This window comes from Ahaetulla prasina, chromosome 5 (genome assembly GCF_028640845.1).
Source record: "Ahaetulla prasina isolate Xishuangbanna chromosome 5, ASM2864084v1, whole genome shotgun sequence".
Taxonomy (NCBI): Eukaryota; Metazoa; Chordata; class Lepidosauria; order Squamata; family Colubridae; genus Ahaetulla; species Ahaetulla prasina.
Window position 1 is genome coordinate 81953658 of NC_080543.1, and position 20649 is coordinate 81974306.

General features: G+C 43.8%; 1 protein-coding gene across 2 annotated transcripts in view; it reads left to right on the forward strand.

Moving 5' to 3' along the window:
* Window positions 1-20649, forward strand: part of PHKA2 (phosphorylase kinase regulatory subunit alpha 2) — a 361986-nt gene that overhangs the window by 226408 nt on the left and 114929 nt on the right. The window contains exons 32-33 of one of the 2 annotated variants that reach the window (XM_058186862.1): window positions 2949-3149; window positions 11229-12917. In XM_058186862.1, the coding sequence (XP_058042845.1) occupies window positions 2949-3149; window positions 11229-11402 (375 nt within the window). In that variant the 3' untranslated portion in view covers window positions 11403-12917. Of the gene's footprint in view, window positions 1-2948; window positions 3150-11228; window positions 12918-20649 lie in introns of those variants that run through there. The other variant, XM_058186861.1, reaches the window with a different exon arrangement.

Here is a 20649-nt window from a genome sequence, read left to right on the forward strand (position 1 = left end):
CTATAAAACTATGTGCTTGGGCTTGATAAATTGACATTTACAGCCTGAAACTTAATGTAGAATGTGTAACTTCGTAGGATCAGAGTGTGTTAATATAATGCAACTGGCAGTTGGAACAGAGGGGGAGGAAGAGTAGAATGTTCCAGCCTGCAGCATCCATCAGTATTCATCTGGCTAGCATCCTGTCAGTGTGTGAGAAAGTTGAGGGGTGTTTGGAAAGTAAAACAGTATTTGAGCAAGGAGACAGGAAGGAGCCTGGCTGTGGCTAAGCTCAAGCATTCTGTATTAAAACTGCTTCCTGCTGTGAAAGTAAAACTGAAAGTGAAACTCCTCTCATCTGATTGTGTTTTGCATTTGGAACAGATTTCTTTTGAGGTGGGAAGGGGGAGTAGAACTCCTTAGCATAAAAACGTGTTAATAATAATATAGGAAATACTAGTGCTCTGATGGTCATTTAGAAAAATCCTTTCTTAGTGAGCACCTAGAAGCCAAAAGGAACATACATGGCAAATTTCAAATTTGTAGGCTTTATGGTTCTGGAGATTTCGTGATTATGGCGTGAGTGATTTTTGCTTTTATATATATAGATTATCCACTTTGCCTAGGCTTAACAGAGCCAAAGTTTTTCATAAAATACGAATTCTGTATGTTAGGAATATAGTTTACTATCTTGTATCTTTAAATATTATATTTATTTCCAAAATGAACTTAATATGGTCTATGATTTGAAACCAAAATTAACTTATACCTGGAAAAGACCAATTCATACGAGTGAAAAAACTCTCAGATTTCTCACAATGCTAGCGAAGGAGGAGGAGGAGGAGGAGGAGGAGAAGAAAGAAAGAAAGAAAGAAAGAAAGAAAGAAAGAAAGAAAGAAAGAAAGAAAGAAAGAAAGAAAGAAAGAAAGAAAGAAAGAAAGAAATCTGGTCCACTTCTTTTAAAAATATTTTTGAAGTGCCAAGAATTTCTAGATAATATTATATCTGCATACCACTTCTGCCTTGTAAGCAGTAGACAGGACTCTGCTGAAGAAATGTCCAAGTGCAATGTCACTATTTACAATTTTAAATGATTTCTATATTTTTTCTTCTGTAACTCCATTTTAACTTTTTTTTAAAAAAAAGGAGTGAGCAGCTCCTTGCTAGGGTTATATCTGTCTACCTTTCCTCACCTACAGATGTCTGTTGCCTGTTTCCCAAACAGAGTACACAAGATACACTCCATACTTCTTCTTTTCTTCCCCAACCAATCATGCTTTAGATGGAGCAGGAATCCATCAAGTGGCAAAAGTAATTTCCAACCATTATCTACCAGGGTGCTAGTTTATTTGTACACTTGCAGAAAAAGAACTAAGTGATGTGCTTTGGCATCTTTCCTTCTTGGTAATATAATTGTGTGATGATAAATTAGGGAAGATTTGAAAATTCTGGAATCAACTTAACAGAATTTGGCAGAATTCAATTTTGTTATACAATAGGAATCAAATCTAATAAGCCTAAATGATTCCATGTGACATTTCATCATTTTTCTGACACAAATTAAATTGCTTGGGTTTGCTTCCAATGATGAGGTGTTAGCTGTCACTATTCTGACAGTATTCTGACAAACTCTCAATTTATTTGATTTTGAGGTTGTTTTTCCTTTCTCCTCACTATATAAATATAAGTCACAAACTAATTTTAGTCCTCTTTTTAAGTATTTTTGATTTTTTACAGAAATGCTCCAAAATAAATTTTACTGATTTATCATAGCCCTTACCCTGGTATCTTTTTGTATAAGAGATGTTGCAATAGAGTCACTTGGATAAGTTTTTATAGAACTCATTCTAAATTAAATCCAGTTCTCAATTATCCTGAGACTACAGGAAACTTATACATAGCACTCACACCTCCTAAAGTAAGTGAAAGTTGCAGCTGTATATAAATCTGTGCTCTATGTATGCCAAAATTTCCCAGGTTTCCTGTCAAGAAAGATAGGGTTTGTATCTCTTTCTGTTCACATGTATCCTATTCAACATAAAAAGCACCATATACTGTATATCCTTAGGCTTCTGCTATCATGGAATATTTGCTTAGGGTATATGGCAGTGATGGCTAACCTTTTTGCCATCGCGTGCCAGGATGGAAGGGGTGGGGGGAAGATTCGCGCACGTGTGTGCCCACACCCATAATTCTATGCACCCTACCCCGCCCTGTGCATACACATGCAACCCCCCTCCCCCCCACTCCTGGCACATGGTGGCCCGATAGGCCCGTTTTTCTTTCTCACCTGGCTCCAGGTCCTTTCTATGCATCTGGGGAGGGTGAAAACAGCCTTCCCCATCCCCCTCGGAGGCCCTCCGTAGGCCCGAAACGGCCCATTTCCCAACTTCTGGTTGGACAGGAAGTGATGTTTTTTGCTGTTCCCAGCTTCCAGAGCTGCTCTAGGAGTCTCTGGAGGCTGGGGACAGCAAAAAAGTCACTTTCTGTCCAACCGGAAGTTGGGAAATGGGCCATTTTGGGCCTCCAGAGGGCCTGGGGAAAGCTGTTTTTGTCCTCCCTAGATGCATAGAGAGGATCTGGAGCCAGGTGAGAAAGAAAAACGGGCCTTCCCCATCCCCCCAGGCCCTCCGGAGGCAGGAAACAGCCTCTTTCCCTACTTCTGGTGGGCCCAGAAGGTCCGAAAATCAGTTGGCTGGCGTTTGCATACACGCTGGAACTGAGCCGGCGTGTCCACTGATATGGCTACGCGTGCCACCTGTGGCACACGTGCCATAGGTTCACCATCATGGGTATATGGGATGGAGATGATCTATCGCTTGTCTGCTTCCTGGAATCTAAGGTATTCAAGTGCAATTCTAATATCACTGACATCATTCAAACATTATTTTAGAAGTTTCAGTGATGTCATTCTTGTCAGTCTTATTCTCTTTCTCCCTTTTTCCTACCAATATCGTATTTTCTTATAGATGACTGCTTGTGAAATTAAGTTTGCTGTCCATGTGGAATCAGTGCTGAACCATGTACCGCAGCCTGAATATAGACAGTTATTAGTGGAGGCCATCCTTGTACTGACCCTATTGTCAGAAATAGATGTGAACAGCATTGGGGGTATAATTCATGTGGATCGAATTGTGCACATAGCAAATGACCTCTTCCTTCAGGAACAGGTAGGTGTAACGGAGGATTTCTTCTTACCTAAAGAGACTTCTAAATGTGTGGGCTGTAGAATTTGGGAGGATTTTTGGGTAGGAGGTCCACAGGAGAGTTCCCATTTTTATATACCCTATTTGTTCACTGTTAATACCCATTTGCTTGCCTAATCTTGAGGGCAATCTACAGAGAGGTGACTTATTGGCAGCTACTTTTCTTGATTGCATTCCCTCAAGCAAGGCATTTAATTTAAAAGAACAATTGCCAAATGTCCTTATTAGGTTGAATATTTTAGAAAGGACCTGATTGTGGTAATCTTTCATATCAGCCCTTTCTTTAGAGCAACATTTGGCCTCTGCATTACATCAAAAATCCCTATAGCTTTAACAGTTCCTTTGCTCTTGCTTAACTATAATATATAATGGGTTTTGTGGGAATCACCTAAGTAGAACAGGTGATGGTACAAAATATCATAGGCAAATCAGATATGCATGTTTGATTGGGATTTTTAATTTTTTTTCTGGATTCTTTAGAGATAATAGAGCAAGCCTCCCTGACTTCTGTGACTAGTTTATTTGTGACTGGCTTATTTTAGAATTCCATTTATTTGTTTGTTTATTTTGGAGTTTCCTACTTCAAAATGACAGGAAATTGCCATCAACTGTTGGCAAGTTCAATCTTGAATAAGCTTTTTTTGGCTGCAGAATTAAGGGGGGGGCTGTTTATGCTCCCAGTATCACAGATTCCCCATTTCTCATATTCAGAAAAAAGTTGGATTTAATTTTGCATTTAGCTTTTATTCAGTTAAATTATTCTTATATTCTGGTTCTGTGACCATATTTACAGTCCATTCACCATTGATTATTGAAAAAATACATCCCCCTCTTAAACAGATCATTGTAATAATTTCTGTTTAAACTTTCCCAAAATAAATTTGCTTTTGTCATCTGTAAACCAGGGGTGGGTTCTAAAATTTTTTATTACCGGTTCTGTGGGCGTGGCTTATTTTGTGGGCATGGCTTGATTGTCATGTGACAGTGGGTGTGGCTTGGTGGCCATGTGACTGGGTGGGCATGGCCAACTCAATGTCACTCATGTCAAGGGTGCACCTGGTGCCTCCCCTCCCAGCCATTCCTTGTCACACCCAGCCTCAACATATCTATAGTTCTCTAAAAATGTTGTTCACCTTTTTTCAACTTTATAATCTACATACTATAGATGTCCTTTCAAGGACCACTGAAAGGAGGAAATGGCTCACATGCTTTGCCCAAGAGTGTGATAGGCAACAGACTTTTAAGGGGCTGCCAGAAAGATGGAGGGGAATGTATTTCCAAAGCACCAGAAAGCAAAATAAGAAGCAATGGATGGAAACTGAACAAAGAGACAAGCAACCTAAAACTAAGGAGAAATTTCCTGACAGTGTGAACCAATATAGGTGCAGAAATGTTTCGGTCATAATTTCACATATAAAATAGCCATTCATGTAATACAACCTGCATATTGTTCAAAACAGGTAATTAGTATTAAGGCTGATGTTTGACAGCAAGCCTAAAAATCAAAGATCACAAGAGTGCTGCTTTCTCTGTATGTATACAAAACATCACATATCAGGAATAGCATATTAAGATGGACTTATGCAACCTGATATACAAAATAAACACACACATATTTATGCTCTGGACTATAGACATTGAATGCATGTAAATCCCTGAAAAATATGTGGTAGCCCTGGGCAAAAGAAAGGCAGTAAAATCACTCTAGGTATAGGGACAGTGTGAAATATTAACACATGATAAATAATGGAACAATTAAAAATAATAGCTCAGTGTTTTCTCTCTCCCCCCCTTCCTCTTTCTTTCTTTTTTCTTTCCCTTTCTTTGTGTCTTTCTTTCTTTCTTTCTTCTTTCTCTCTCTCTATCTCACACACACACACAAACACTTCCTCCCTCCCTCCCTCTCTCTCTCTCCCCCCTTCCTTCCTCTTTCTTTCTTTCTTCTTTCTCTCTCTCTCTCTCTCTCTCTCACACACACACACACACACACGCAAACACACACACACACACACACACACCCTTGATCTCGTTCTCATTCTTCCCACTCCCGAATCCTTCTTCCCCCCCTCCCCCCCTTGCTTCCTTTTGAAACTCCTTTCAGGGTGGGAGGGAAAACCAAATAAAAATGAGCTGCTTAGCTGCTTTCTGGGATTGAAAGGTTGAGGGGACCCAAGGAAGCAGCAACCTGCTGGGACTAAGATGACCCCCACTCCCACCCCACATCATCCCAAGCCACGTTTTTTTTCTCTCCCCGTCCCCGCTCTTCTCTCTCCCAAGAAGAAGGGGACTAACCTAAAAAAAACCCCTCTTCCTGCTGAGCAGAGAAAGCAGTAGCTGGGAAGAATGGTGCTACAGAGTTAAAATAACGCAGTTAAGATGCGCATTTTAGCAGAGTGGCACATCCAGGTCGTCTCTCAGCCATTGTGGGCAGGAAAAAATCTTGCAAAGAAAAGAAAAACTTCTCGTGTGTGCAAGGCAATTAACTTCTTGCACTCAGGAGAAGTTTTTCTTTACTTTGCAAGTTTTTTCCCTGCATACAACGGCTGCCAGTCTGTGCTCTGCCAGGCAAGCAAATAAGCCATCAATCTATTGGTTTCCTGTAATCTGCAGATTACTCATGAGCCCCATGCTCACGTGTAAACTTGCTCACAAGTAAACTGCACATTAGAGAGGCAGCCAGCAGATTGCTGACTTACTCGCTCTGCTGCTTGCAGGCAGCGAAAGAAACCACCACCTCCTGCCTCCAGGCATGGAGGAGGTCAAGCACCAATGGGCAGCGCATGGGATGGGAAGCGCAGGAAGTGGCTGCCAGCGATGCCCTCAGGTGAAGATGCTGTGGGCGGGGAGTCTCGACCCTCCTTAGGAGCCTCAGTTTACTCGTGAGCATGATTGGCCTTTCTCCCTGCCTCTTCTGGGCAATGTTGCTCATGAGTAAACTGCAGCTAGGATCTCCCGCATGCTTCCCTCGCAGGCCAGGTCGGCTGGGGAAAATGCACGGGAAGAGCGCCAGTGCTGCAATCTCCTGCATGCTCCCTTCCCTCCCCATGCACATTGGTCCACCACCTGCTGCAGCTGCTGGTATCACCCCTCCACCAGCTCTCCCTCTCTCCCCGGGCCACCTGCCGGCCCATGCCCTTTGGTCTTACCTTTGCCAGCAGCGGTAAGCAGAAGTACGTGGCTAGATTCTGCAAGTACTGGCTGGGCCAGGCAGGCAGGCAAGGCAAGCGAGCGAGCGAGCATCAGGTGGGTGGGGTGAGCGAGCGGGAACCAGGAACTGGTTCAGGAGCATAGCCAGCCAGAGGTCACTCCTGGTTCAAGGAACAATGTCAAATTTCTGCTAACGGTTCTCCCGAACCGGTCAGAACCGGTAGCAACCCACCTCTGCTGTAAACCCTGTTTGAATTCTCTTTCTGTAATAATTTATGGATTGTGGCTTAATTTCATGACTTTTTTCCTTCTATGGATGTGATTTCTGAAAAAGAATAACAAAACCTCTGTATGCAGATTTATTCCTTTATTCCAGATTTATTATTCAGCCTGAGTTTCACTGACTTTTATTATAATAAAATAATCGAATAATACATGAATTTCTTATCAATCATATTCTATTCTCTGTTATTCCATCTGCTCTATACTAATTTTCTTTTTATGACCTTGTAATCCTTTAATCTGGGATAGAGTCAGGCGACTGAATGGAGCTTGAGCATTTAGTGGCCAGATGCCCTTTCTGATGCCTGTGTGGAGTGTGCCGCAGATACTTTCTCTTTATGCCCTGAAAGAGAAATATTGGCAGCTGCCTAAGATTGAACTCTCAACCTTCCAAGTGGGAGGCGATCATCTTCACCACTTGGTGGTCTCTGCTCCGCATTAGATTATCAATTTAATTTAAAAATTAAAATTAAAAATCACTGCCTTAAATACCGGGCAGTGGAATTGGCACTCCACCATGCAAACTCATAACTCGTTGCAAAAAAAGGCAAAGCAGGGGTGGCCATTTCAGTCAAAAACCTTGTAACTGCCTAGTGCTGACCAGTGGGATAAATATAGTTAAGGAAGAAAGCCAGCTATCTTGGGTAGTGCAGGTATAATAATAATATTTTAATTTGTATACCGCCCTTCTCCCGAAGGACTCAGGGCGGTTTACAGCCAAGATAAAATACAATGCAAACACATACAATACTAAAAACAGACATTAAAAAACTTATTAAATTTGGCCCAATTTTAAAATACAATCAAACCCTAAAAATTAATAAAAATTAAAACCCATAAAATCAACTAAAAAATTAAAATTCAAGCCAGTCCTGCGAGACTGAATAGATAAGTCTTATGTTCACGGCAAAAGGTCCGAAGGTCTGGTAGTTGTCGAAGTCCAGGGGGAAGTTCGTTCCACAGGGTAGGAGCCCCCACAGAGAAGGCCCTTCCCCTGGGGGCCGCCAGTCAACATTGCTTGGCTGACGGCACCCTAAGGAGTCCCTCTCTGTGAGAACGCACAGGTCGATGGGAGGTACAAGATGGCAGTAGACGGTCCCGTAAGTATCCCAGTCCTAAGCCATGGAGCGCTTTAAAGGTGGTAACCAATACCTTGAAGCGCACCCAGAAGACAACAGACAGCCAGTGCAATCTGCGCAGGATGGGTGTTACATGGGAGCTCTGAACCGCTCTCTCTATCACCCGCGCAGCTGCATTCTGGACTAACTGGAGCCTCCGGGTGCTCTTCAAGGGGAGCCCCATGTAGAGAGCATTGCAGTAATCCAAGCAAGAGGTAACAAGAGCATGAGTGACCGTGCATAGGGCATCCCGGTCAAGGAAGGGGCGCAACTGGCGAATCAGGCGGACCTGATAAAAAGCTCTCCTGGAGACAGTCGTCAAGTGATCTTCAAAAGACAATCGCCCATCCAGGAGAACACCCAAGTTGCACACCTTTTCCATCGGGGCCAATGACTCGCCCCCAACAGTCAGCCGCGGCTGCAGCTGACTGTACCGGGGTGCCGGCATCCAAAGCCACTCCGTCTTGGAGGGATTAAGCTTGAGCCTGTTTTTCCCCATCCAGACCCGTACGGCTTCTAGACACCGGGACAGTACTTCGATAGCTTCGTTGGGGTGGCCTGGGGTGGAAAAGTACAGCTGCGTATCATCAGCGTACAGTTGGTACCTCACCTCAAAACCACTGATGATCTCATCCAGCAGCTTCATATAGATGTTGAACAGGAGAGGCGAGAGAATCGACCCCTGCGGCACCCCACACGTGAGGCACCTCGGGGTCGATCTCTGCCCCCCTGCCAACACCGTCTGCGACCGGTCAGAGAGATAGGAGGAGAACCACCGATAGACGGTGCCACCCACTCCCAAACTCCCCAGCCAGTGCAGCAGGATACCATGGTCGATGGTATCGAAAGCCGCTGAGAGGTCTAATAGGACCAGGGCAGAGGAATAACCCCTGTCCCTGGCCCTCCAGAGATTATCAACCAACGCGACCAAAGCCGTCTCCGTACTGTATCCGGGTCGAAAGCCGGACTGGAACGGGTCTAGATAGACAGTTTCATCCAGGTATTGGGGTAATTAACGTGCCACCACACTCTACAACCTTCGCCATAAAGCGAAGGTTGGAGACCGGACGATAATTTCCTAAAACAGCTGGGTCCAGGGAAGGCTTCTTTGTTGGAGGGGTCTCACCACCGCCTCTTTCAAGGCAGCAGGAAAAAAACCCTCCAACAAAGAAGCATTTATAATCCCCCGGAGCCAGCCTCGTGTCACCTCCTGCGTGGCCAGTACCAACCAGGAGGGGCAATAAAAAACTATCCCAAACAGTCTCAACAAGATGAGTATCCGACCTCTTGCCTGGATCTACCCAATTTTGATCCAACCCATCCCGAAGCTGAATGATTTTATCGTATAGATAACCGTTAAACTCCTTGTAATGGGTCCTTGTAATGGGTCCTCCCGCACCTCCTGTTGAAGGAGAGAGCGGGTCACCCGAAACAGGGCGGCCGGGCAGTTATCTGCCGACGCAATAAGGGAGGAAACGTAGAAACGCTTCGCTTCCCTCAATGCCACTAGGTAGGTCCTACTATATGACCTAACTAGTGTCCGGTCAGCTTCTGAATGGCTGGATCTCCAAGCACTCTCTAGGCATCTTCTCCAGTGTTTCATCTCCCTCAGCTCCTCGGAGAACCAAGGAGCTGGTTGAGACCTACGCCAGGTCAGAGGCCGCAAAGGCACGACATGGTCCAAAGCCCCAACCGCGGCCTGTTCCCAGGCCGCGACTAGTTCTTCAGCCGTGCCGCGGACCAGATTCTCAGGAAACGGCCCAAGCTCCGTCAGGAACCTCTCCGGGTCCATCAGGCGCCTGGGACGGAACCAACGCATTGGTTCCGTCTCCCTGCGGTGTTGAGTAGCGGTCCGAAAGTCCAGACGAAGAAGAGAATGATCTGACCATGACAGAGGCTTGACAACTAAATCATTTCAAATCAGATCATTCAACCACTGGCCAGAGACAAAAATCAGGTCTAGAGTGCCTCCCCCGATGTGGGTAGGGCCGTCCACTAATTGAGTCAGGTCCATGGCCGTCATGGAAGCCATGAACTCCCGGGCCGTCGAGGATGCCACGCCAGCTGATGGCAAATTGAAATCCCCCATGACCAACAGTCTAGGGGTTTCAACTGCCAACCCAGCCAGCAACTCCAACAGCTCGGGCAGGGCTGTTGTCACACAGCAAGGAGCCAGGTACGTGATCAACAAGCCCACCTGAGTCCTACGACCCCACTTCACATAGAGGGATTCACAACCAGCTATCTGAGGCACAGTGGTCTCCCTCGGTTTCAGGCTTTCCTTGATAATGACCACCCCCCCCACCCCTACCTTGGGCCCTTGGCTGATGGAATGCTCGGAAACCTGGTGGGCACATCTCCACTAGGGAGACCCCCCCTTCCGTGCCTAACCAGGTCTCTGTAATGCCCATAACGTCCGTGGTCCCCTCCTGAATTAGATCTAAAATCAGGGGGCTTTGTTCACCACGGACCTTGCATTGCATAACATCAGCCGAGGCCCAAGTCCTGAGTACTCTGGCCACTCGGGGAACGGGAAAAATCCGAGGGGCCGGAGCACGCGATCGCTCTTAAATAGCGAGGGCGTACCCCCAAAACGTGATATGCCCCCCCCTTCCACCATATCTGCCTCTCCCACTTACCGTGTCAATAGGACAGCCCTGGTGAACTGGAACGGAACCCTCCCCCATCACCCTTGGACCTTAACGCCTTAAAGCCGCGAACACACGTTGGACTTGGCACCCTCCCCGACGGGTTTCTCCCCCACCCGTCCTTACCCTCCCCCACTTTAAAAAACCCTTAATTAAAAACTTATTTAAAAAACCCCAAAGATTCTTCTTGGATGCATAAAGGTATAAAGCCCCTTTGTTATTTATTCCTTGTTAATGCTTTCAAGAGATCTGGTCACTTGGGAGAGTGTATACACTAGTGGCTGAATCACACGGAATGGGTGGAAAGGATATATTTTAATGACTGAAATGCAGAAAGACTCCAAGAGATTTAGGACTACTGCTGCTAGTGGCAATGGAGAAACTGTAAGCCTTCTCTTTATTTTCGCCTGCCTGCAATTGACACAGCCTGTGGGTACAGCTGGGCTAATATAATTTGCCTGGAGTTAAGAGGACTCTTTATTTCCTTAGTGTTTGCTGAGTAATTCCCTGCTGCTGTATTCTCTCTTGCTATTTTAAAGTGCATGACTCACCTTTTGCCTTGCAGTGGCTTCCAGCACTTGAGCAAACTCATATTGACTTTTATTGACACCACTCCCAATTGACAACATATTGTAGAATTGGAGGGAAAGTATGACTGACCATCATACAATAAATCTACATGCATACAGGTCTCAGCAGCTCATTCAGGATTGAGGAGCAGCCCCTTTTGGAAATTAAAGTTGATGAACTCCTATTCTGAAAAATAATGCTTTAGGTTATTTGACCATTCTTTAACTGAGGATTGTTTTGTGTTTATATACCTCTTTCTCTTTACTTTTTTCCTCCAGAAATCCCTCGGAACAGCTGATGGCTTCTTGGAACAAGATGCAGGCACAGGTATCTGCTACTTTTTCTATGACAGTGCTCCAAGTGGTGCTTATGGAACCATGACTTATCTAACAAAAGCAGTAGCTAGTTATCTCCATGAATTTCTTCCAAGCACAGGCTGCCTGATGCAGTAAACTGTCCAAAACACAAGCATCCATTCTTAAAGGATTTTTTCTATAATCATAATTTTTGAGGCCTCAGTGGCTAGGACTTCTGGAAGTTAAGTCCCGCTATATCTGGAGAGGCTGGGAAAGGCTGCCCTGTAGCTCCTCATGCTACCTCAACACTACCTGCATCATTTTACTATTAACATAAGGTCTCAGCCTAGGAGCAAGATCAAAGTTACAATTCTGTGCAGATCTCCTGCAGAGCATTGTCTGTATCATCTTGGACTCGGGTACCTGCAATTAACCATTGTCTTATTGGTGTGGGTGGGGTGGGGTGGGGAAGCTAAGTTTAATTTCAAGGGAGAGAAGTAGCTTTCTAGCGTTTACATGTGCACACACACAGACACATACAAACGTGCTTCAGGTTTTGAATTTTGTATTGTTAGTTAAATTTAAGCATATCAATGTTAGATTATAATTGTGATCAGCACTTCATTTGTCATAATAAAATGAGTCCTATTCTGCATTTATGAAGAGTAGGATCACTATTAAAACTAGCATGAATCTAAGCTGAAATTAATGGAGAATATTTCATGGAGAGGAGTAGTATAAAGGATATTTAGCAGTTTGAGAGTACTAAAGAGTGAAGTCTAAAAAATAATGTAGTCAAAAAGGAAGTATTTCTAGCCAGCAAACCAATGGGTAGAACATCTGCCCACATCTGATCACTGGCTGAACAGCTAATGTATGCTTTAAGATCTATTGGTTACTAAAGTTTACTGGCAGACCATGAGTTCTAGTCCTGCTTTAGGCATGATCCAGACTGGGTGGCCTGGGGCTCACTCTCAGCCCTAGAAAGGAGGCAATGGCAAATTACTTCAGAAAATCTTGAAAAGAGAGAGAGAGAGAAGATTTCTGGCTAATTCTAAGCTTGGCTAATTCTACTGATTGTTCACATATTGTAAACTGGGAGGACAACTAGAAATGCTATGATGTTTTCAAATTTTTGTACGGAGGGAGATCTTAAAGATGGTTTAAATTGTTCCTCAGATAGCTTCCATGTATCTGTAGGAAGATTTCAGAATAAGCATCAGAAAAGTCCTTGCCACTTGGCAGGTAGCATATGATGTAAAAGTCACAGCAGGAAATTGTTAGAAGCATGGACAGGTCTTTTATACAGAAAATAAAGTCCAGCAACTAAATTACTGATATATATAATGTTTATTTAACTATTAAGTGTTGCCAAATATGTTTGCCTGTTCCTGCTGTCTAAAACAATATTTGGATCATTCATTTTTTCAGGATCTTTGTACATTTCCCACCATTGTGAGACTTTTAAAATTATGTATATAATAATAGCAAAGAAAAATGTCAAATGATATAAGTTACAGCTGTTGAACACACCAATTCATCGTTAGTAATAAGAAATTACCTAAGACTACCACTATTAGCTAAAGTACTAGGGACATGTTATAATAACTGCACTGTTAGTTGTGTATTTTTAAATAGTGTCTCATGTAATAAAGTTATACTTTAAAGCAAGCTGGCATAAGCAATATTTAGAGTGCTATTCATAACTCAGAATGAAATGTTTTGCTATTTTTATTTACGTTGAAGTTGTAAACAAAACTGAAGCCAACTGAATGGAACCCACTGAAATTGTTTTCAAGTTCAATCAGAATACAGCTGGAAGGGACCTTGGAAGTCTTCTAGTCCAACCCCCTGTTATACCATTTCAGATAAGTGGTTGGCCAGTCTTTTCTTAAAGACATCCAGTGATGAAGCACTTGCAGCTTCTGAAGGCAAATTGTTCTACTAGTTAATTGTCCTCACTGTTAGGAAGTTTCTCCTTATTCCAGATTGCTTCTCTCCTAGATTAATTTCCATCAATTGTTTCTTGTCCTGCCCTCTGGTGTTTGGAAAATAAGTTGACTTGCTCTTCTTTGTGGCAGCCCCTCAAATACTGGAATACTGTTATCATGTCAACTCTAGTCCTTTCTTTCTCTAGACTGGCCATACCCAATTCCTGTAAACATTCTCCATGTTTTTTTCTCCTGGCCCTTAGTTGCTTAGTTGCTCTTCTTTGCACTTTTTCCAAAGTCTCAACATCTTTTTTGTAATATGGTGACAAAACTCCAGGTGTTTTCCAGGCAGTATTCCAGGTGTGGTTTTACTAAAGCTTTATAAAATGGTACTAATACTTCACGTGATTTTGATTCTATGCTTCTGTTTAAACAACCAAGGATTGTATTAGCTTTTTGGCTGCTACCACACACTGCTGGCTCATATTTAAGTGATCATGTCAGCATTCCAGAAAACCCCTCCTGCAGAAAAGACTCCAAAGCCAACATCTCTCAAAGTTCTTTTACTAGCATAGGTAAACTGGCACAGTTGGATGAAAACCGAAACTGGGGATTCGAGTTCCTTCCTCAGTAATATAAACTCTGAAATCTCCACCCTCATGACCCCTCTACTGGTCACATGCTCCAATCCTCAACCGTCCCATGTCGAAGAATCACTCCGGCCACTCTTTCTCCAGATGTGAGCCCAGTCTGACCTTGACCGATGGGAAAAATGTTGTTATGTCTAATAACCCCTTGTACCCTCACCCCCCTCTCCTACTTTCCCACACCGAAGAAAGTGGCAGCGTGTGGAAGCCTTCGGTCTAGTATGGCTTCCAAAGCTGACAGATCATCCACTAGGATCCCTCTCACAGTTACTGTTTTTGAGCCAGGTTTTACCTAATCTGTACTTGTACCTTTGGGTTTTCCTGCCCAGGTGTAAAACCTTGGTTTTCTCCAGATTAAATTCCATTTTGTTGGATAGGCTCCATTATTCAAGTCTGTCAAGATCTTTTTGGATTCTGAGCTTGTCTTCTGGGGTTTTGGCTATTCCTGCCAGCTTAGTGTCATCTGCAAATTTGATGAGTTCCCCTTCTATTCCCTCATCTAAGTCACTTATGAAGATGTAGAAGAGTATTGGGCCTAAAATGGAACCTTGTGGTACCCCACTACTTCCCTCCATATCGATGTAGTGCCATTAAGGATTACTCGTTGAATGCAGTTTGTCAGCCAGTTACAAATCTATCTGGTGTCAAACCTCCAAGTAACATATCCCAAAAAATAAATTCCAAGGTATCCATCTTCTTTCAAAGTCTATTTATTAGGTACACATTAAATTGGCAAGGGCTTGGTGTAATTCCAACTCTGCGGGAAAGGAATGCCACCTAGACATAACATTTCCCCTTTATCTTTACAACCCTCCTTCCAACAGTTAGCAAGTGGCGAGCTTGAAGTATTATTAAATTTATTTACTTACAAACCTAAAAGCTAATAAAAAAACATACATAGTCTTCAATAAAATATGGCTACACATATGCCATCTTCAGGGTCAACATCTGGTGGTGATACTGTCTATTACACATTTTTCTAGTTTATCCAGAAGTAGGTTGTGGTCTACATTGTCAAATGCGTTGCTGAAATCTAAGTATATTATGTGCACAGCATTTCGCTGGCCTACTAATTTAGTCACTTTGTCAAAGAATGAAATAAGATTGATTAGCATGATATATTTTTTTGTTTGTTTACATTTATATCCCGCCCTTCTCCGAAGACTCAGGGCGGCTTACAGTGTATAAGGCAATAGTCTCATTCTATTTGTATATTTTTTACAAAGTCAACTTATTGTCCCCCCAACAATCTGGGTCCTCATTTTACCTACCTTATAAAGGATGGAAGGCTGAGTCAACCTTGGGCCGGGCTTGAACCTGCAGTAATTGCAGGCTACTGTGTTCTAATAACAGGCTTCGTAACAGCCTGAGCCGGATATGTTTTTAACAAACCCGTGCTGGCTACTAGTTATAACTGTATTTGTTTCTAGATGTTCACAGATCTGTTTGATTATTTTTCCAGTATCTTCCCAAAGGATGTTTGATCCAGAGGCAGAATACAGGGAGTTTGCAAATGCATTATTGTGTATATACAAGTGTAATTTGCTGTAGAATTATATCCATGTAACTTAATTGTGTGATAATTCAAAAATAAAATGACGCAGATAAATTGAAAAAAGGCTATTTAATAATTAAGAGGAAAAGAATTATCATAAATCCTGCCATAGGAGGATAAGAGAAATTAATCTGTAAGGATATTTTTTATTAGAAAGAATATTGTTTGTACATCTTAGATATTCACAAAATAGATTTATTTCTTTTTGATGTTTCAGTATAATGTACCCGCAAATGCTAGAAGTTCTCAAGTGAAATAATCTCTTCTTCAGAATGTATTGGAAAAGAGATAAGAAAAACAATTGATGTCATTTCTTAATATCTATAACACTCAGGAATGGATTTTACTATCTAAAGCAGGGGTCATCAACCTTTCAGACCTCAGGGACCACTAAATTCATAATTTTAAATCCTGCGGACCACTAATATGATCTGCCTAATGACCAGCTGGGTGGGTGTGGCTAGGTGGTTATGTGACTGAGTGGCGTGGCCAACTCGATGTCACTCACTACTCGCCCCTCCCCTCACTGCCACTCCTCCCCTCCCTGCCCAGGCTTCTTAGGGCCCCAACAGGAAGCAGTTGTTGGAGCTAAGCACCCACCATGAGAAAGAGTTGGCAAAACAGCTCTGCTCAAATTGGATCTGACCAAGGAGGCTCAGTAGAAGCACCTTACTAAGGACTACATGCATAGGCTTTTCAAGCAGAGGGAAGACCTGCAGGAGGGCAAAGCCAGGTACCAGCACCTGGAGCTCAATGGGCTGAGATGGTTAGCCAGTTCCAGGCCATGATGCTGTCCCACTGGAACAAGGTCCTACGCAGTGGTGGGATTCAGACAGTTCGCACCACTTCGGGAGAACCGCTTGTTAACTTTCTGAGCAGTTTGGTGAACTGGTTGTTGGAAGAAATCATTAGGGTAGAGAACCGGTTGTTAAATTATTTGAATCCCACCACTGGCCCTATGGCTCTTCACCACCAGCGGCACTTCCCTCCAGCCATTGCCCAAAGCCCCGCACCAGGAGGCTGAAGCAGACCCCAAGATGGAATTTCTGCTCCCTTCAGAGCCACTTAAAAAGACCCCAAAGGAGGAGACTCATTTCAGCAACGCAAACGTTCATTGCACGTATCTGTCCCAGGGGCCATAGTTTGAGGACCCCTGATTTAGTGCAATATAAAAAAAGCAAATAATTTTTCTGTGGACAACCAAAATTTTCTCGCGGACCACCGGTGGTGACCGCTGATCTAAAGGACAGACAATTGGGTAGAATGTACTGCTGATAAAGTGTGCTAGAAGATCAAGAACTTAACTGGCCCTTAACAAGCACAGCTACACTATTTTGTTTCTGAGCATAGAAGTCACAGGGAACATGTGGTTTCTCATTAGAGGACATAATGATTACTTTCCCCTGCATGCCTTGTTTGTGGTGCTTGTCTTCCTGTCCAGGTAAGCTCTTTGGTCTCCTGAATAATCATTCAAAAGATATATGAAACTACAGGGGAAGAGGAAGATTCCTCAGCAGCCAGACTTGGCTATTTGGAGCAATGGTCTTGTTCTTTTAATATGATCATAAGCAACAATTATTAACCAACCAAACTTAAATATTGCAACTCCAGACAAAAGCAATAAACAAAAATCAACAATTATCTCCAGAAGCTATACAGTATGTCTAAACAAGAAGAAATTCTGCTTAAAGAACGGAAGCTACTTTAACAACAAAAGCCAGTCAATAGGTCATAATAGTGCTTATGAAAGGACCATATGTCTATTTTATTATTAATATGTATGATTTGACAGTGTATATTAAGTTATTTTGTTAATGGATTATGTAATAAAAAAGACTAAAATGAATTTTTGTGCTTTACAAAATACAATATTGTATAGTCAATATTGAGTATATATTGAGTGTAGTCAATATCTATATTTATTCATCATATTTATATGGCTGCCCATTTAACAAGAAGCAACTTAAGAAAGGCTGGGGCTGAAGCCTAGAAAACCTAGGAGGTGCTTTGCCGCCCCACCTGCCACTGTGCACAAAAGATGGCTCGGAACAACCCAGTACCAAAGCTCTCCCTGCTTACCCTAGAGCCAAGGTGGCAGTACTGCAGGCTACTTCAGCTGACTGCTATCTGAAGTTCAGCAGTTCAAATCTCACTGGCTCCAAGTTGACTCCCATCCTTTCTAGGTGGGTAAAATCGGGACCCAGATTGTTGGGGGCAATATGCTGACTCTGTAAACTGCTTAGAGAGTGTTGTAAAAGCACTATGAAGTAGTATATAAGTCTATTGCTATTGTCTAATGTTTACATCCAACCCCTCTGCAGTTCTTTACTATGAATCCAGAACCTGGCACCTCCTCTCAAGGCAAGCAGGTGGCAGGGAGGCCAGGCACTCCCACATTTCACCCTGACTGTGGCAATGCGGGTGGTGCAGCCTCACAGTCCCTGACCACCTCCACCCACTGGAAGCCTTGGCAAGCGAGGCCCAGCAGCTGCAGAAAGTCAGTGAAATTATGAGATGCAGGTTGCGGCGAGCTGAGAAAGCCAAACTACTGCCCAGCCCAGAGCTGCTGGTGGGGGTGAGTGAGGAGGGGGCTGCAGGGCACACCTGGCTTAAAGTTCCCAGCCCTTTCTTTGTAAATCTGCTGCCTGACTCACAAGGTGGCCATGGTGGCCGGGGCTGGGCTCACCACTCGGGGAATGCAAGCCTAGATGTAGCTGGTTGCCCTCACTCGGATGGCTCCAAAGTTAAATGCAGGACGTGGCGGGAGGTAGCAGAAGGTCCCCGCCAGTGGAGAAGAGACATCAGGACCTGCAAAACTGCAGTTCTCTTGCCTTCACTCCAGCTTGGATTTCACTGCAAGGAGGGCAGTGGATAGCAATGCAAAACACCTTCCCACCCACCCTACATGCCGATCCCAAAGTCTCTTCAGGAAAGAGTTCAGAGTGCCCACTGGCTAAAACTCAGTGGCGACATGCAGCAGCATAAGCTGCAGCCAGGCAAGGAAAGTGGCTGGAAACAAGCCTCTTGTTCTCCATGTGCCCCAGGCTCCCATCCATTTTCCCCCTGACAGCTAGCCAAAAAGCTTCTCTCACCTCCATGGGTTCAGGCTAAAACTCAGTAGGGGCTTTCTTTCCACTGCAACATGCAGTGGTGTGAACTGCAGCCAGGCATGGAAAATGGCTGGAAGCCGCTTGTTCTCTATGCACTTAGGCTTTTCCCCACTCCAGCCTCCAACCATCCACCTGAACCCATGGAGGTGAGAGAAGTGGAGAGGGCTAGTTTCTTCACATGGGATTGCCCAGCAGTGAGGTAGCAGGAGAAGGGGGTGGCCGCCAGCAGAGATGGGAAAGTGTGAAATTTGTGCTTCTGGGACAAGAGGAGCTGGGAAGTGTCCGGGTTCAGCTCACTCAGCCTCTCTTCCTCTTGTAGCTCCATGAGTAGCTGCCCAGTGATCTTGTGTTCCCTGCTGCTTCCAGGCCCGTTGCAGAGGCTGTGTGTGCCAGACGGCATTGGCACTGGGCCTGGCAGAGGCCGAAAAGAGGGAGTCGGGGAGGGTCAGAGAGTGGAAGCAAGAGAAGCAGAGAAGGCTGGCTTCTTCACATGGGATTGCCCGGCAGTGAAGAGGGAGTGGGAGAAGGGGGCGGCCACTAGCTGAGAGGGGTGAATGCAAGGTTGGTGCTTCTCGGACCAACTGCCAGGCCCAGTTGCAGAGTCCAGTGTGCGCCAGATGGCATTATCACTGGCCTTGGCAGAGGCTGAAAAGAGGAAGACAGGCAGGGTCGGAGACTTACCAGGAGAATAAGCCCTGCCTGAAGTTCCTGGGGTGGCTCCAGTAAAGCTGCTGGTGGCGCATGGTGTCAGTCACATGGCTCGGATACCAAAAATGGAAAGCAAAGTCTGAATAGTACAGGGGCAGAGAAAGGGAGTGAGTGAACCTCCCTGCTCCCACTCACCTCGGGTGATGTCACAGCACAAAGTGGCTCTAGTAAGCTCAGGCAAGTGGCTGGGCAGCGAGATGAACCACCTGGTGGAGAGAGGCTGGGAAGGAAGGGTGAGCCTTCAGTTAATTCGCCGAACTGAGCAAGTAGTTAATCTGTTCTAATGAACCGGTGTGAACTGCCTGAATCCCAACTCTGCCTGGGACCCCAGTGCCTGGTGACATAAACAGTTCTTGAGGTTGTGCAAAATAAAAGGGATGGAGCTAACCTGAGGTTGAAAGGGAAGAAAGTTCCATAAGGAGAGCACCATGGTAGAGAAGGCCCACTTCCTGGGATCCAAAAAATGTAGGTCCCTGCAATATGCCTAATGAGACAGACTGACATAATTGGGAAGAGGTGGTCCCTCAGAATTCAGCACTCTGCAATGAAGGGGCAGTTAAAACTAGCACTTTGAACTGGACCCAGAACAGACTGGCAACCAATGCATTTATGAAGTAATATGTACTCTTCTGGGAGCAAACATAACAGTATTGTACTGCATGCTGTACCAGTGGAAGTTTCTGGATACTCTTCAAGGGCAGTCCCATGTAAAGCTCATTACAGTAATCCAATTGGATTGTGTTGAACATTTACAGTTGAACTCTTCTACCTTAGATTTCCTATACAAGAGCATCACAAGTAAGAATTAGCAGCATTTTATTATTCCATACTATAAAAAACTTACATTTATTAAATGAGTAAAATAATATCTATACAATTTGGAGGTAGCAAAAGCTTTTCATATTTTGAATATTTGATTGTTTATAATTAAATTGTGTATCTTGACATGCTCCCACCTCTCAATATGAGATAATCCTGACATTAGCAACATCAATCTCCTTGGCTCAAATTACAATGAAATAAATGCCAAATTACTGTTCTTTCCTGCTGTCCTGCAATCTGCTCCTTTTAAAAGCGGAAAGCTATACTTCTCATAATTATGTTCTCTTTCAAGAATATTGAAATATTTAATATAGCACATATCCTGATTTATTTTACTTTTAAGCTTATCTCAGAATAATCATTTGTCTTGGACAATTTATATGAAGATACTTGTTTTCAGCCAGTGGCTTACTAATCTTTGTTCTTTAGTTTAACTGATTAATGTCAATGTTTTTGTATCATCAAATAATGGTACTACATTTGTTAAAATATACTGGCTGAAATGACATAAGAGAAGAACTAATCACTGCTGCCTTCAAGTTTCAGGAGATCTGCCTATGGAACAAAGGTAGGTCAATAGAAAAGTCAAATAAGGATGTAGCTTGCCAAGAGAGTGGCACATACCATTAA